Source organism: Syngnathus acus, chromosome 1 (assembly GCF_901709675.1).
Source record: "Syngnathus acus chromosome 1, fSynAcu1.2, whole genome shotgun sequence".
Lineage (NCBI taxonomy): Eukaryota > Metazoa > Chordata > Actinopteri > Syngnathiformes > Syngnathidae > Syngnathus > Syngnathus acus.
Genome location: NC_051087.1, coordinates 11,050,701 through 11,064,850, shown reverse-complemented (window position 1 = coordinate 11,064,850; position 14,150 = coordinate 11,050,701). Strand labels below are relative to the sequence as shown.

The following is a 14,150-nucleotide window of genomic DNA, read 5'->3' as shown; positions in this document are numbered from 1 at the left end:
AGTGACACAATGAAGCGCATAGAATGATATCAGAATGAAGAGATCATATAATCATTTATTTGTTATCAAATAGAATCATTTGAATAAATCAGTCTGCAATCATCACATCAAAAACTTTGTAATGGATTTGATTCTTCTCAAAATGGTAATGTGCAGTACACTTAAAATAATATAATATAATCTCTTGAAGTAGCTCCCATTACATGTTAATGAAATAACAGATCTGTATATGAATACTGCACATATTATTGGCAGCAAACGTACAATATATTGGAATGGTGGTGGTGGTGGGGGGGTCAGTGTGCCCGCCACTTCTTATCATAAGAAAAAGGAGCATTGTACCCCTTCCAGTAAAGTTTCATAAAGGACCAATTCATCTTAAGTCAATTGTTGATTTATTCCAAGAGGCATTGCATTGCAGTAAGTGTTAATGGGGTCAACATGAATTGAAACTGAAAGTGTGAAACTAACAAAAACACAAAGGGATCAAGTAATACCTTTCTTTCAAAAGACGCTTTGTGTAAGTATGTTTGGTCAAACACTTATCACCAATGTTATTACAGAACATCCCATTGGACAATAATAAAAGGTAAAAAAAAATCACTGAATTCATGAGTCACTTTTGTTTGAATATGAAGGTTAGGTTTCCATGTCAAGCCATCCGTATTGACGGCATAATTTAAGCCATTTTTCGCAGCAGAGTGAATTTTTTTTTATAACTTTACTTGCGATATCAACCTCAATGAGCTGAGTCTCATAGTTGTGTTTGAGTGTATATGTTGATGCGGTCATGTCCACTTCATACATGGTCAAAAAATTAACATCCACTCAATTGGAGGTTTTGCCAGTGAATGCTATGAAAAAGTACCTCTAAATTGATTTGAGTTTTGACTCAATTATTATATGACATTCAAAATAAGAAAAGCATTTGAAATTGTTATTCTAAAAAAGAACTATTGTCGTTGTTCTCTGTGCCCGGCCACGAGGCATTCGCCATTGAGGCCCTTATATAGGCCTGGCTCCAAAGGGGAGCCATCTTTTAAAATATTTAGTACTAGTCTTTAGTACTAGTCTTTTTTGCCAGTTTTCTCGATCCCAGGAGCATGACATTCTCATTGTTTTAGGTTGACCTTCACCTATAAGCTCCATGTTGCAGTCTTAACTTTGTGTTTGAATCAAATGCGTGCTGTCAAGCAGCTAAGAATGCATCCTTCAAGTTTCATCCACCTGGCCATTGAGAAAGGCAATTGTCACCAAAATCAAAGAGTTCAGTGGAGAAGGACAATGTTGAATAAGATTCAACATTCTGGACATTATTTTCGTGACACAGACATTATGGCACTAGCTGTATTTTTGCATCCGCGCTAGTTTTAGCAATTTATGAAACTAACTATTAACTCAGTGTGCCTTACTGTACAATTCTATTAAATAGACCACATTTTATGGGACTTTTTTGTGTGTGCGTTCACCTAGCAGTAAATGAGCATCTGAATAAAAATTGACCTCTTTGAGGTTTGACTGAAAAATATTTGCCCAGTTTCCTTAGTTCCCATTCAACTATATTTCCAATAAGTCAATATGTACAGTATTTATATTACCCGAATTACAAAATCCTATTCGCAGAAGAATCGAAGCACAATAAAAGTATGTACTTAAGATATGGTACAGCGGTGCTGTCAAAAATATCAGGTCATTCTTTTCACTAAAACAAACAAGTATTTCCAGTCTATGATTATTCATACTGAGCTGTCAAATGAACATCGTGACAAATTCCTTAATTATAAAGTAAGGATAGTACAAAATTCCTATCCCAAAAATATTTAAAAAAAATAGATATATCAAAGTATTTGGTTCAATTCAGAAAACATGGGTAAAAAAACCCTTATTAAGAATGTTTAACAGACAATATTAACAGCATTGAGGTCATGTAGTATTTTACATACTGGTGGCTTGACACCCAAAAGTGGGTCACAGAACCATTTGGGTGGACCGCTGACAGATAGTAAAAACAAACAAAAAACTGTAGTTTCTTATTTTGATTATTCCATTACAGTATAAAGACGTTCTAAGCACCCACGTGGAATATATTGGAAAAATTAATGAACCTGTTATTGCGTTTTAGCCACTCGTGTACTCCGTACACAAATATCATGCAGGTCAACCTGTAGCTAGAGGATGTCGTCATGAAAAATTTGCTTATGGTGGTACATGAAACTACCTGAAAATGTGTTTTCAAAGGCTATTTATAAACAAAACATCCACAGAGGTGAATTGCCCTTAGCTGCTGATATGTTTACCAGCTCATTGAGAGAATTGAAATTTAGTTTTCTATTCAAATGAGAATTGAAATTTAGTTTTCCTTTCAAATGAGAATTGAAATTTAGTTTTCTATTCAAATGAGAAGATGAGGATCAAGGTATGCCAAGTTCATTTATAAAGACGTGAAAGCAGACGATAACTTTGGAACTCACAGATCTGTTAAGTTAGTACTTGGGGACCGCCTGCCACCCCGTTCGTTCGTGCCCGGGTGTGATCTCCCATTTAGTTTTGTGCGTATGTGGAAACATCTCTTCCTCAGGCAGTGGCTGGACACTTTCTTCATTATAAATTGAGGTTGCATGATTCCATTTGCAGTGCTGACTCAACACTGTCAGCATATATGAGGCCCTCCAGATCTGCAGCTAAAAGAATCTCCTGGACATTTGGCTGGTGGGGAACCAAAAACAGACAAGAAAGATTTTAGATGTTGGACTGCTTTCTGGATAAGTCGAAAGCCATCCATGGTGGCTGGTGAAGGAGGAGAAAAGAATACTGCACTGCTCTAAGAGGGAGCAGTAAAAAAATAACAGACAATGGTAAGAATTGAAAAATGTACTCCTTACATGAAATGATCATTGAGTGTACCTGCAATCCAGAAAGGATCAGATGCACATCTTGCCGTTTGAATTGCTTCAGCAAGTCGCTCAGCTCATTAATCACAGTGTAATCTATCACACTGACATGGAGGCAATCCAATACAACTGACCGTGGAAGAGACTCTGGTGAATGTTGGGAAGTGAAAGACTGATCATCACTCTTAACCGTTTACTGTTTTGATACTTTGATTGAACACCTACCCTGCAGAGCTTGAGTGTGTATGACGTGGCTGAGATGTTCTGCAGCAGGAAAGCTGAGCCCGCTGGCCAACTGAATTAGCATTACACTTTGATTAGATATCTGCACACAACAGGCACATGGAAGACACAACAGTCATCAAAAGCGCAGATCTATGTTGTGAGAAATGCATTATTCAGAATGGTTTGTCTGCCTCAATCATTTTTGATATTGATAATTGCTCTCCATCACTATTCTTTATTATCACTATACCGATCAATAATAATTCTTCTGTATTTTTGTCGTTTGTGTTTCGGTTCCAAATACCACTATCTGCTAAATCAGCAAGGTCGGCAGAAGTTAGACAACGATCTTGATCATTTGAATCAGGTGTACTGTAGCAGGGAGACATATAAAACAGGACACCGGACGCCGAGGTCCGGAACTGGCTGTCTCATAATGTTAGATTAAATTTACTTCGGCTTCAATACACTTCAAAAACGCTGACCAGCTTCAGCTCTTCAATCTCCACAAATCCAATCTTCAATTAATTCACTGATCAAAATAAGGAACCTTGGGTAAAAGTAACACACTCTGTTCAAATCCCACAGAGAACCCACAACTACTAAAAAAAAATATCTGAAAGGTCGGCCTATTGAAGACTTGTGGCCTCCACTGAAATACCCCCCACTAACAGCTCCTCAGTGACAAGTTACAGAAGCCCAAAGGACCACATTCCACAACCCAACAATTTCCCATCAACAATAAACGGCATTGGAATACCTCTATTCGAGGTCTAGCCATGGTGTACATCAGTAAAGCTCCAGACACAGCCACACCTCCTATGATTCCATACTGCACCCGCCAGAAACTCATCAGGAATGTCACAATGAAGGGAAGAAGGTCAAACTCTAGGAATGACACAGAGGCACAATGTTGTGAGATGTAACAGTGAAACCCTTGGACACTACCCTACGTGTAAGTGTAGGAACATACTATGTATTTTCCACATCTTAGCCACAACTTGATAGTCAAACATAGGAGCGACTGCGCAGATGACAACAGCAGCAAGAGAAGCTTTTGGGATGTAGTAGAAGGCCGGCATGAGGAACGCCAAAGACAGCAACACTATCACACCTGCAAAAAAAAAATATTTTTCATGCTAAACTAACAAAATTACAAAATCAAGGCTAATCTATCTATCTATCTATCTATCTATCTATCTATCTATCTATGACTATGCATGAAGACTGTAGGTTTAAGTTGCAATATCACTATTCACCACTAGATGGCAGACATGGCTTAGTTTTGCTTACACCAGGTCTTATACTGGCAGGTTTTATACGATAAAGTGAGTAAGATAATAGTTTTTTTTATGGATCCTGATTGATATGCAGGGCAAACATAACATAATAACTCAACCATATGAAAATATTGAGTGAGTTTATGTGTGTGGAAAAAATGCACAAAATGAGTTAGGGCACTTTTTGCTGGTTTGCTGTTCAATAGTGTTGTGCTGTCCATGAATGATACATTTTATAAAAGCAATGGAGAAAAAAAAAATCACTGTATCCACATACTGTGATGATTAGATTAGATTATATGCGATACTTTATTGATCGCAAGGGAAAATTCGGGTTTCCAACAGCATTCATACCACAGAGTGGGTATATAAAAGACATACTGATGACATGATAGCAACTCAATAGGCTTCTAGAAAAGGCTGCTATTCACTATGGCGCCAGAAATTTTGTTGTTCGCTTCAAAACATTTGTTTGTCTTTTATAATGCATTGAGATATATTTTGTAAATGTATTTACAGTGCGTATTTTGCATGTATGCATTTATTTTGTCCATAATTATTTATTTTGGTCCAACATCTGGTTAGGAAATGCGTGGTCCCATGTGCCCCCTCCCAGTGGCACTGATGAAAAATTGTGGGCCCCTCCTGCATTTAAGTTACCCATCCCTGCTCTACAGCATGTGTTAACATTTTAGTCAGTGCTTTCAATTCTCTACTGAACTTTCAAAAATAGAATTCTCTTTCTGGAAAAAAAAATCAATATATATATAAACGAAATACAAACTTTTAAGACAAATTACTTTTAAGAATAAAAACATCAATGCAAAAGTGTGTGGACTCACTGGTGACAATCCCTCCAGCTGGAGTACAAACCCCAGTCTGAGAATTCACTGCAGTTCTAAAGATGACAAAATATTAATCCGTACAATTAGTACACACTTTTTCTCTCTTTCTCAAACACGAACGCACGCAGGCAAACGCACACAATAACACACCTGCCAAAGCTGCCGGTAACAGGGTAGGCTGAGACAAAGGAACCCATGATGTTGGTCACACCGATTGCCAGTAGTTCCTGATTGGCATCTATTCTGTAGTTGTTCTGCCTGGCTGAGGACAAACAAGTCAAAAGCTTAGCCCAGTATTACAACAACCAAAATATCGAGCTGAATAGAAAAACCCTTTTGTGACACCTATGAAATTAGATTGTTACAGAGAAAGAGTAATCTTCTTTCTCATTAATATGTACACGTGCCCCCATTAGTTTAAACGCAGCATTCTGATTAATAATGTGTTTGTGGAATATGAGTTAAGCAGCAAAATTCACCCGATTTTCTCATGTGTTTTCTGAAGAAGAGTCATAATTGTGACCTGACTGTTGGCAACTGTGATGTCATTTTCAGTCCACAGCAAGTGGCGAAATGGCCGCCACCTGAGATGGATAAAAACTGGCTTGTTTAATTCATACTCCAATAACAAAACATTAATCAGAACATCGTATTTCGACTAGTGGGGCGCATATACATATTATTGAGAAAGACAATTTCGGGGAAGATTTTCTCTTTAACGATCTAATTTTCTTGGTGTTACTGTTGGGTTGCACAGAACATATGACAAAGGAAATTTGGGGGTTGACTTCCCCTTTAATGAGGCCATAGATTCATTTCTATACATTACATAACTGTGACCTTCATCCCCTTGGAAAACTCACCAAATGCTTTTGCAATTGCAATGCTCTCCAGCAGTCCCATGAAAGGAATCACAGCTAGACCTCCACCAAAGCCCTGTGCACCATATTTAGAGGAAGACTAAGAGCTCAGCCGTGAGATTTTAATAGCCAATTCCACAGCCTCACCTGGACTCCTTACCTCTACAATCTCTCCAAATGTTATCACAGTGCCATTGACGTCGGTGTCCGAGGTGGGTGGTGGACTGAAGGGCGGAAGTCCCCGGGAGGTTTTCCCAGTGATTGTGAAGACATGAAGACCATAAGCTTCCCACGAAAAGGCGCAAAAAGAAGCGGCCACGACTATGAGGGCGTTACGCACTGGCCAAAAGACAAAAGGCATTTAAGGAAAACTATTGTGCAGACACACTTGCAGGTCAAATGAATGCAGTGTTTTACACTGATACTGACTGGTAGCAACAGTGCAGACAAATCTTCTGGCAGCCCTGGAAAATCTGGGAGCATCATCATCATCATCATCGGAGCCCAGGCTTGTCTTCATTGACATCAGCATTACCAGCAACGCTATGCAGAGAAAACCAAGGACCACATCGCCTAGTCGTGCCTCGGGGATCTTGTAAAATGTGTAGTAGACTTGTGGGAAGAACTCATGGGGAATATCTTCAAGTCCCAGGATATTCTAGAGATATAATTTATAATATTTTAAAAAATGCCAGAAGGAAAATGTTGTAGTGAAATAATGTGCCGACTATTCAACTAACCATTTCTCAATTGGCTATCATGTTCTTTTGTGGCTAGTTTATAAGAGACAATTACGCATAATATTGCTCTCGTTAGTGTGTTTTGCGTAGTGTTTCTGCAATGACAATGATTATCTCACCTTCACCTGCCCAAAGCCAATTGTTATTGCTGCGGCACAAGTGAAGCCTTTTAAAACAGGGAATGAGATGAAATCCAAGAGGAAGCCTGCAATGGAAAATTTTACATTTCACATTTTGACCTGCAGAGTATGCAAAATGTACAGTAAGACCATTCATTCATACTTAGACTACAAATCCTTACACGGAATGTGTCAACCTTCTTTTTTTTGTGAGGTCAAGTGTTACTAAATTAAATCACTCCAATTTCACATGACTAAAGTGGTTCCCTCCCCTCACCTAATCTCAGTAATGCCAGTGCAGCCTGGATGAGACCGCAGAGGAGGCTAAGCAGCACGGCTTGGTGCGGCTTGCCACCAACCAATGAGAAGCAAAGTAAAGACATGATGGCTGTGGGACCCAGCGTCACGTCCTTGGATGTCCCCAGGACAGTATAAATAAATCCTCCCATGAAGGCAGAGTAGAGCCCGTACTGTTTGTGCAAAAGGAATTGTGTTGAAATCAGCTGCAACTATGCAACAAATGATCAATTTATCTCTTAACACTGATGGGAACAAGACAGATTGATAGTTTAGATACTGTTGTAGGACTCACCTGCACAGGAAGGCCTGCTACTTCCGCATAGGCCAATGCTTGCGGGACAGTTGTCAGCCCGACAGTGAGCCCAGCAAGGAGATCCATCTGAAGCCATTTAAGATTGTACTTAGGTAGCCAGGAGAGAATGGGCAACGACGCCTTTAACATCCTGCTAGAGCAGCAGCCTGTCATTCTTTCTCTCCTCTCTCTTTGCAGCAGAGGTTGGTCCATGGTGAATAAAACCTTGAGTGTGAAACAAGAACCTACAGAGGTCAATGATGACAGAATTGGAGGGAAATCTCCTTGTTATGTAAATATACTACATAAAGCAACATGAGTACTGTATTTTACTTAAAATACCAAATCCACTTACACAGTGAGATTAAATGTCCACCTTTTGTTTTACATCTCACTCATGTTATGTCATTGGACTGGAGATTTGCTCCTGTAACCTTTGTTTTATTCGGTTTTTTCGGGACCTGTGCATTCTGTAAAAGAGCTTCTCTGCATGTTAAGAAGAAGACGCATCTATATTACTCATGTACACAAACTTGCATGAAATTTGACCTCTACATTTGACCCCTGATAGTGCTTGCTGGGGGTGGATGGCCTTTAATGGTCCCCACGGTGGCAGGCGACAATTTAACCACTCAGCCTGTGGCAGTCTGTGTGTCCTGAAAGACCAACACAACACGAATTAGGAAGGTCAATTTCGGAAGGTCAGTTAGTGCAGAAGCACATTAAACCTCACCCACTCCTCGAAAGGTTTAGAGTAACGCCAGACAGAGAATTGATACGCTCAGATAGATTTTAGTTTGGAGTTTAGCGAACTGGACTCTCAACCAAGAAAATTGCGTCAGACCACAGCTACAATTAGACCTTTATAGATTATGAGCACATGAGAATCATATGACACGTACACAGACCGACTCTGACAATAGAGCAACGACAAGGTGTCATAACATTCATTATTACAATATTGCATATAGAAAATAAGTTATGCTACACGGGGTGCATCGAGTTGAAAACCGGATGAAAACATTCAAATAAAAAAAGAGAGCTGCACGAAGGGTAAATAAACTGTTACTAAGACATTAAAATCATCCTACAAAAGTGGTGATTAGGTCACAGGCATTAATAACGCAAAACGAAATAATGGATACATTATTAAATATGACCAAGATATGTCATTCCACCTTACAAGTGCAAGTTCCCAAGTTCTCGGTCGCCGCTCTGCGCTTCCCAAAAGCATCCTAGCGAGTCTTCCTGTTGTGAAATGTCACATGCCAACGGTCACGTGATAACATGTTTGCGGAAGACATTTTTTATTTTTATTTTTTCACTGCAGGCTAATGAACCTTGCATTCCAATACAAAACAGTGTGAACTACTCTAGAAATTTTTAATTTCAACAAAATCACATTTCCAAATTACAAATCCGAACATTATCAACACGAGGAAGATGCTCAAGCTATTTCTTTGGTTCTTGCTTCTTTGTCGCCTCGGGGAGTCCAAGAGAAGAAATGTTCTTCTAATAATCGGTGAGTGTTTGAAACTTAGACAAAGTTAAGACAAATGTGCTTGAGTCTCCGTTGACATAGTACAACGGTGATGACACTAATTGTTTTACGTCGAACGTTGCAATAAGAAAATCCGTGGTGCATTTCTGCGTTGCACTTGGAAAGACGCCATAAACTAAGAGGTGACAGGAGGACTCGCAATATGTACCGAAGTAGAAGTACAGACAACTTTTTTTTTTTTTATGGTAAAAGGAGAAGTAATCGACTCCGTGTGTAAACCAGACTGAAATGCACTAACATTTAGTACAAAAGTACAAATTAATCTTTCTTGCCCAATGCAATTCCCATTTGATAAGTTGACACAATGAAAACTTTGCTAAAGCTTCTACTGTTGACTTAAAAATACAACTTACTCATCTGTTTGTTTGTTATTTTTTAGATTAGTCAGGACACACTTGTGGTTTTCAGCACATTTGCTAGAATAATCTTAAGAATCAACAACATCAAACAATTTGAAAGGTCTTGCCTTCAAAATATCTAACTTACTTATCTTTCTTTTCATTTCAAACAAAAACAAATGTTGTGCAGGGAGTTCCAAGGCTCAGTGGCATTTCTTGCGAAGGTAACTCAAACAAATAGCTCCCTGAAGTTAATCCAATTGATGTCTTTATCATCCGTCACATTTTAAGAAAAAAACATATCTTGATATTTGGATGGATAGCGACATTGGCAATATTGCTTAACAATCAGCCCGACCAATATTTCATCTATTCCTCTTTGTTTTCTCCTCTTCCAGCCGATGATGCCGGTTTTGAAACAGAGGTGTACAACAACTCGGTGGTCCGCACCCCTCATCTGCGTTCTCTGGCTCAACGCAGTGTTGTGTTCAACAACGCTTTCACCTCTGTCAGCAGCTGTTCCCCCAGCCGCTCCACCATCCTCAGTGGTTTGCCACAGGTAATGCTTAAGAACCGCCATATGCAGCCAAGTCTTGAAGTTTTTCCACAATCAGATAATTGATCTTTTGATCTGATCATAACGCCACACACGCGCAAACACACACAGTTTTTAAACAGTTGGGTTTTCATTTTGTCCCAATATTTTGCCTAGAAATAATGTTTGTTTGCTGCCTTCTTAGCATCAGAATGGCATGTATGGCCTTCACCAAGGTGTCCATCATTTTAACTCTTTCGATGGTGTCCAAAGTCTGCCGCTGCTCCTCAGCCAAGCCAATATACACACGGGTTAGTAATAAAGTTAATTCCCCCTACTCAGGTACAATGTGCAAACATGTGTTAATCCTTATTTTCATTTTCATTCGCAGGTATAATTGGAAAAAAGCATGTTGGTCCTGGCTCTGTCTACCCTTTTGACTTTGCTTACACGGAGGAAAACAACTCTGTCCTTCAGGTTGGGCGGAACATCACCCGCATCAAACTTCTCGTGCGAAAGTTTTTCCAGACCCATAAAGAGGAAGCTTTTGTCAGAAAACAAAAAGCGGAAGACAACACAGTCAGCAATTTGAAAGATGAAGAAGAAAGGCCTTTTTTCCTTTATGTGGCTTTCCATGACACGCACCGTTGTGGGCATTCCCAGCCCCAGTATGGTGCTTTCTGTGAGAAGTTTGGGAATGGAGAGATGGGAATGGGTAGAATTCCTGACTGGTCTCCACAATATTACACACCAGAGCAAGTCAAGGTCGGACAATTACTGGGATGTCATTGTTTTTACTTTTTAGTTTCTTTTGTCAATGATACAAATTGTATTTCTCTCTAAATGATAAACTGTCTTCTGTTGTTCTAATCCAGGTTCCCCCTTTTGTACCAGACACACCGGCAGCCCGAGCTGACTTAGCCGCATTATATACTACAGTTAGCCGACTGGACCAAGGTACAATTTGTGCACCACATGCGTACATCACAAATCCATTCATGTGAAACTGTGCATTTTTTCTGGGTAGGTATTGGATTAGTTCTTCAAGAGCTCAGGGATGCTGGTTATGAAAATGACACCCTGATCATCTACAGCTCCGATAATGGCATCCCCTTTCCTAATGGCAGGACCAACCTGTATCACTCTGGCACAGCAGAGCCCATGCTGGTGTCCTCTCCAGAGCACAGGGAGCGATGGGGAGGCACCAGCCAGGCCTATGTCAGCTTATTAGGTAAGATGTGGGATACATAGATATTCTCTTGAGAAAAAAAGCCAGCTGCTTTCATCTCACTGTGTAGTAATTGTTGATGATTAATGAACTACAAAAAAAGGATTCACCAAGGAACTCTGCGTGATTATGTTCTTGATTGGCCACTAGAGGGAGACTAGACTACATACTATACATCAGAACCTGGGCTCAAATTGAAAGGTCTGCATATGAACCGATAATTTGTAGACCTAATTTGATTTACAAGCACATACTAAAAAATAATGCCTTTTTAAAGCTGTTTGGCTGAATTGTATTGATTTGTTTACAGTTTATACCTCGTAGGACACGCTTAACAGGGTGGCAAGTGTTTCACCCAGTTTCTACTTTTACCCAATGACTTGGCACCCAGGTGGCACCACCCCTGTTGGCAATCTATCAATACTACATTTGAAATGTTCATTTTATTGTCTATATAGTATGCATAAAAGTGTGTTTCAATGAGTATATGCATGCAGAAGTACGTAAATCGGCTGTTCACGCGTATTTGTTGCATTTAGCTACAGATACATTTGAATGTATTTGTGAGGACGTTCGAACATATTTGCAACTACGTTTGAAAGTACTTGCATTCTTGTGAATAATTTTTTACCATTATGATTTCTGAAAACAGAATCACTAGTATGTCCCCTATAATATTGTAATTGCTTCTTTTGGCAGATATCACTCCCACCATCCTGGACTGGTTTTCTGTTCCCTACCCATCATACAGCCTCCCTGGGATCAGTACTGTCCCTGTCCACCTCACTGGCCGCTCTTTGCTTCCTGTTCTGGTCACTGAGCCCAGAAGCTGGCATACGGTCTACGCCAGCCAATCACTGCACGAGGTCTGTGAGCACGGAAACATAAAGACATGACAAACACAAGCAGTCATGGGAACTAATGAAATACAAATACTACTTCCTGACTGTACATAGGCAGATTTGTCAGGTATCATTCTGTGCTTTACTTGAGTGCTTATTTTTCAGACAACTTTTTACTTACTCTCCCTACATTTGAAATTTGTGGGTGTTGAATCGATACTTTTTTTTGCTCGTAATCTTAGTAGATGAGTGAGTACTTCAGCAGATGTGTGTTTCCAACCAGGTCACCATGTACTACCCAATCCGTTGTGTCCACCAGGGGGCATACCGCCTCCTCCACAACCTGCACTACCGCATGCCCTTTCCCATCGACCAGGACCTGTATGTTTCGGACACCTTCCAGGACCTGCTGAACCGCACCAGGCTGAGTGAGCCCACACACTGGTTCAAAAGTCTGCAGCAGTATTACTACAGAGAGCGATGGGAGCTGTACGATATCAGGTTGGCCTTCGTCTGCAGCAACATTGCACTCACACTTTTGGGCCTAAAACATTTAATAAGACACAAATATGCAAGCATTGCTGTACACTCACACTTTTGAGCCTAAACCATTTAATAAAACACGAATATGACAATTATTGCTGTATACTGTAGGATGAAAGTTCTCTGAGAGGCCAAAACCGACATTTTAGTGATTATTCCATGGTTCAACAATTTTCTTCAGATTTTTGTGGGATGGATGAAAACTACAAATTGACATTTGCACTGGTCTATGTCATAGGACCCCTTTTAAAGTTTATCCATCCTTCTTTGACAGCTCTCCACAGCACATATTCTGCATTGTGAATAGAGGAGACTCATGTCCTCCATGCCTTTCAGTTATCATACACGTGCGTATGATTGTGTAAAGTCAATTTCATTCAAAGAAAATTTACCAACAACCAAAAATGCAATATTCTCCTCACTAATGCACATTAAACTGGCAGAGGGCTCAACTCAAAATACTCAATAGTTGTGCCAAAATCTCAGCAGTACTTGTACATGATTCAACCTTGCTGCATTTTTTGCCTATCACTGGCCTACTCTGTACAGTTTCTAATTTGTAAGTATTGTATTTCTGAAGTGTTTATAAACTATGTTTTTTTTTTTTTCTATTCAACTACTTGGCCGATGCAGAGGAGATCCTCTGGAAACAAAGAACCTGGCGCCAGACCCGTCCTACAGCGGCGTACTGGAGAGCCTGAAGCAGAATTTACAAAAATGGCAGTGGGAGACAGGGGATCCGTGGGTCTGTGGAGCAGACTATGTCCTGGAGGACAAGCTGGAGCCACACTGCAGACCGCTTTACAATGGACTTTAATAGTCTACCTTGATTGATTAAATCTGCACTCAGTACACAATAAGTAATAAATTATATTTTTGTATGCTATGCTGCTTTTAATGGTTACATCTCCTTAAATTATATAATGTTAAGGTATCTATGTTACTGGATGGGGTCTCTAATCAGTTTCCATACATCTATGTGCTGTATTCTCATCATGCAGAGCCTCTTATGGAGAGGCAAAATGGCAAACGACATTTAACTGTTTCATTTTTTTATTAGAGGAGTGCATCCCTCGCTATTTTTTTCCCGGGAGGGGAGTGAAGCTGCTGATGCAAAACAAGAGGAATCAGTTCATCAATCTGCAAATCACTTTGTATTGATATGTTTCTGTTGTTTTCCTCTGAGCCTAATTTTGAAGCAAGACGGCTGATTGTGGGTCAGTGAGGGGATGGGCTGTTTTTATTGATGTGCTCCTTTTTCTTCTTTAACTTAAAATCCATGTTGACTCATTTGAAAGTCTTTTAAAGCTATGCATTCACTGTTCTGCTTTGTTCAACACTGACACAATACAACAGCAATTGGTGTTTTCCACATAACCTCGGAGACAACCGTCACACTTGTGGTGTATTCAGTCATTGATGGACAGGTAGTCGTGTTTTACTTCCATTATGATGGTCTGACATGGACGCCTGACCCTCTTCTCCTGTGACTAACTGCTCCAGGTTTCCAGGTTACCGACATAAGGATATGGACACCTGTAAAAAATAGTG

The 14,150-nt window shown here is 39.9% G+C and overlaps 2 protein-coding genes across 5 annotated transcripts; one reads left to right on the top strand and one right to left on the bottom strand.

The window, feature by feature from the left end:
* Positions 1-35: 35 nt before the first annotated feature.
* slc26a11 (solute carrier family 26 member 11) lies at positions 36-8,803 on the bottom strand. Of its 4 annotated transcripts, none has more exons than XM_037239742.1 (15): positions 8,736-8,803; positions 7,908-8,208; positions 7,553-7,797; positions 7,238-7,430; positions 6,961-7,046; positions 6,531-6,759; positions 6,262-6,440; positions 6,105-6,177; positions 5,392-5,503; positions 5,239-5,294; positions 4,090-4,230; positions 3,877-4,004; positions 3,117-3,216; positions 2,905-3,038; positions 36-2,706 (listed from the first exon to the last, which is right to left on the bottom strand). In XM_037239742.1, exons 3-15 carry the CDS (start codon positions 7,763-7,765, stop codon positions 2,602-2,604), a joined length of 1,749 nt encoding a protein of 582 aa, XP_037095637.1. In that variant the 5' UTR covers positions 7,766-7,797; positions 7,908-8,208; positions 8,736-8,803; the 3' UTR covers positions 36-2,601. The 4 variants fall into 4 exon arrangements, with proteins under 4 accessions (XP_037095637.1, XP_037095556.1, XP_037095715.1 ...); XM_037239661.1 differs by having other exon boundaries at positions 7,553-7,777; XM_037239820.1 differs by having other exon boundaries at positions 7,553-7,777; positions 8,731-8,792.
* sgsh (N-sulfoglucosamine sulfohydrolase (sulfamidase)) lies at positions 8,804-13,980 on the top strand. The gene is made up of 9 exons (XM_037240734.1): positions 8,804-9,074; positions 9,850-10,010; positions 10,192-10,297; positions 10,378-10,751; positions 10,862-10,943; positions 11,014-11,217; positions 11,914-12,080; positions 12,340-12,557; positions 13,233-13,980. Exons 1-9 carry the CDS (start codon positions 8,996-8,998, stop codon positions 13,414-13,416), a joined length of 1,575 nt encoding a protein of 524 aa, XP_037096629.1. The 5' UTR covers positions 8,804-8,995; the 3' UTR covers positions 13,417-13,980.
* Positions 13,981-14,150: the final 170 nt, after the last annotated feature.

Coding starts and splice junctions, on each gene's coding strand:
- slc26a11 (XM_037239742.1), bottom strand. CDS start 7,765: ATGGACCAACCTCTGCTGCAAAGAGAGAGGAGAGAAAGAATGACAGGC. Junction 6,178..6,261: donor CATTTGGAGAGATTGTAGAG/GTAAGGAGTCCA, acceptor TATGGTGCACAG/GGCTTTGGTGGAGGTCTAGC. Junction 3,039..3,116: donor ACACACTCAAGCTCTGCAGG/GTAGGTGTTCAA, acceptor AACATTCACCAG/AGTCTCTTCCACGGTCAGTT.
- sgsh (XM_037240734.1), top strand. CDS start 8,996: ATGCTCAAGCTATTTCTTTGGTTCTTGCTTCTTTGTCGCCTCGGGGAG. Junction 10,011..10,191: donor TCCTCAGTGGTTTGCCACAG/GTAATGCTTAAG, acceptor CTGCCTTCTTAG/CATCAGAATGGCATGTATGG. Junction 10,944..11,013: donor AGTTAGCCGACTGGACCAAG/GTACAATTTGTG, acceptor TTTTCTGGGTAG/GTATTGGATTAGTTCTTCAA.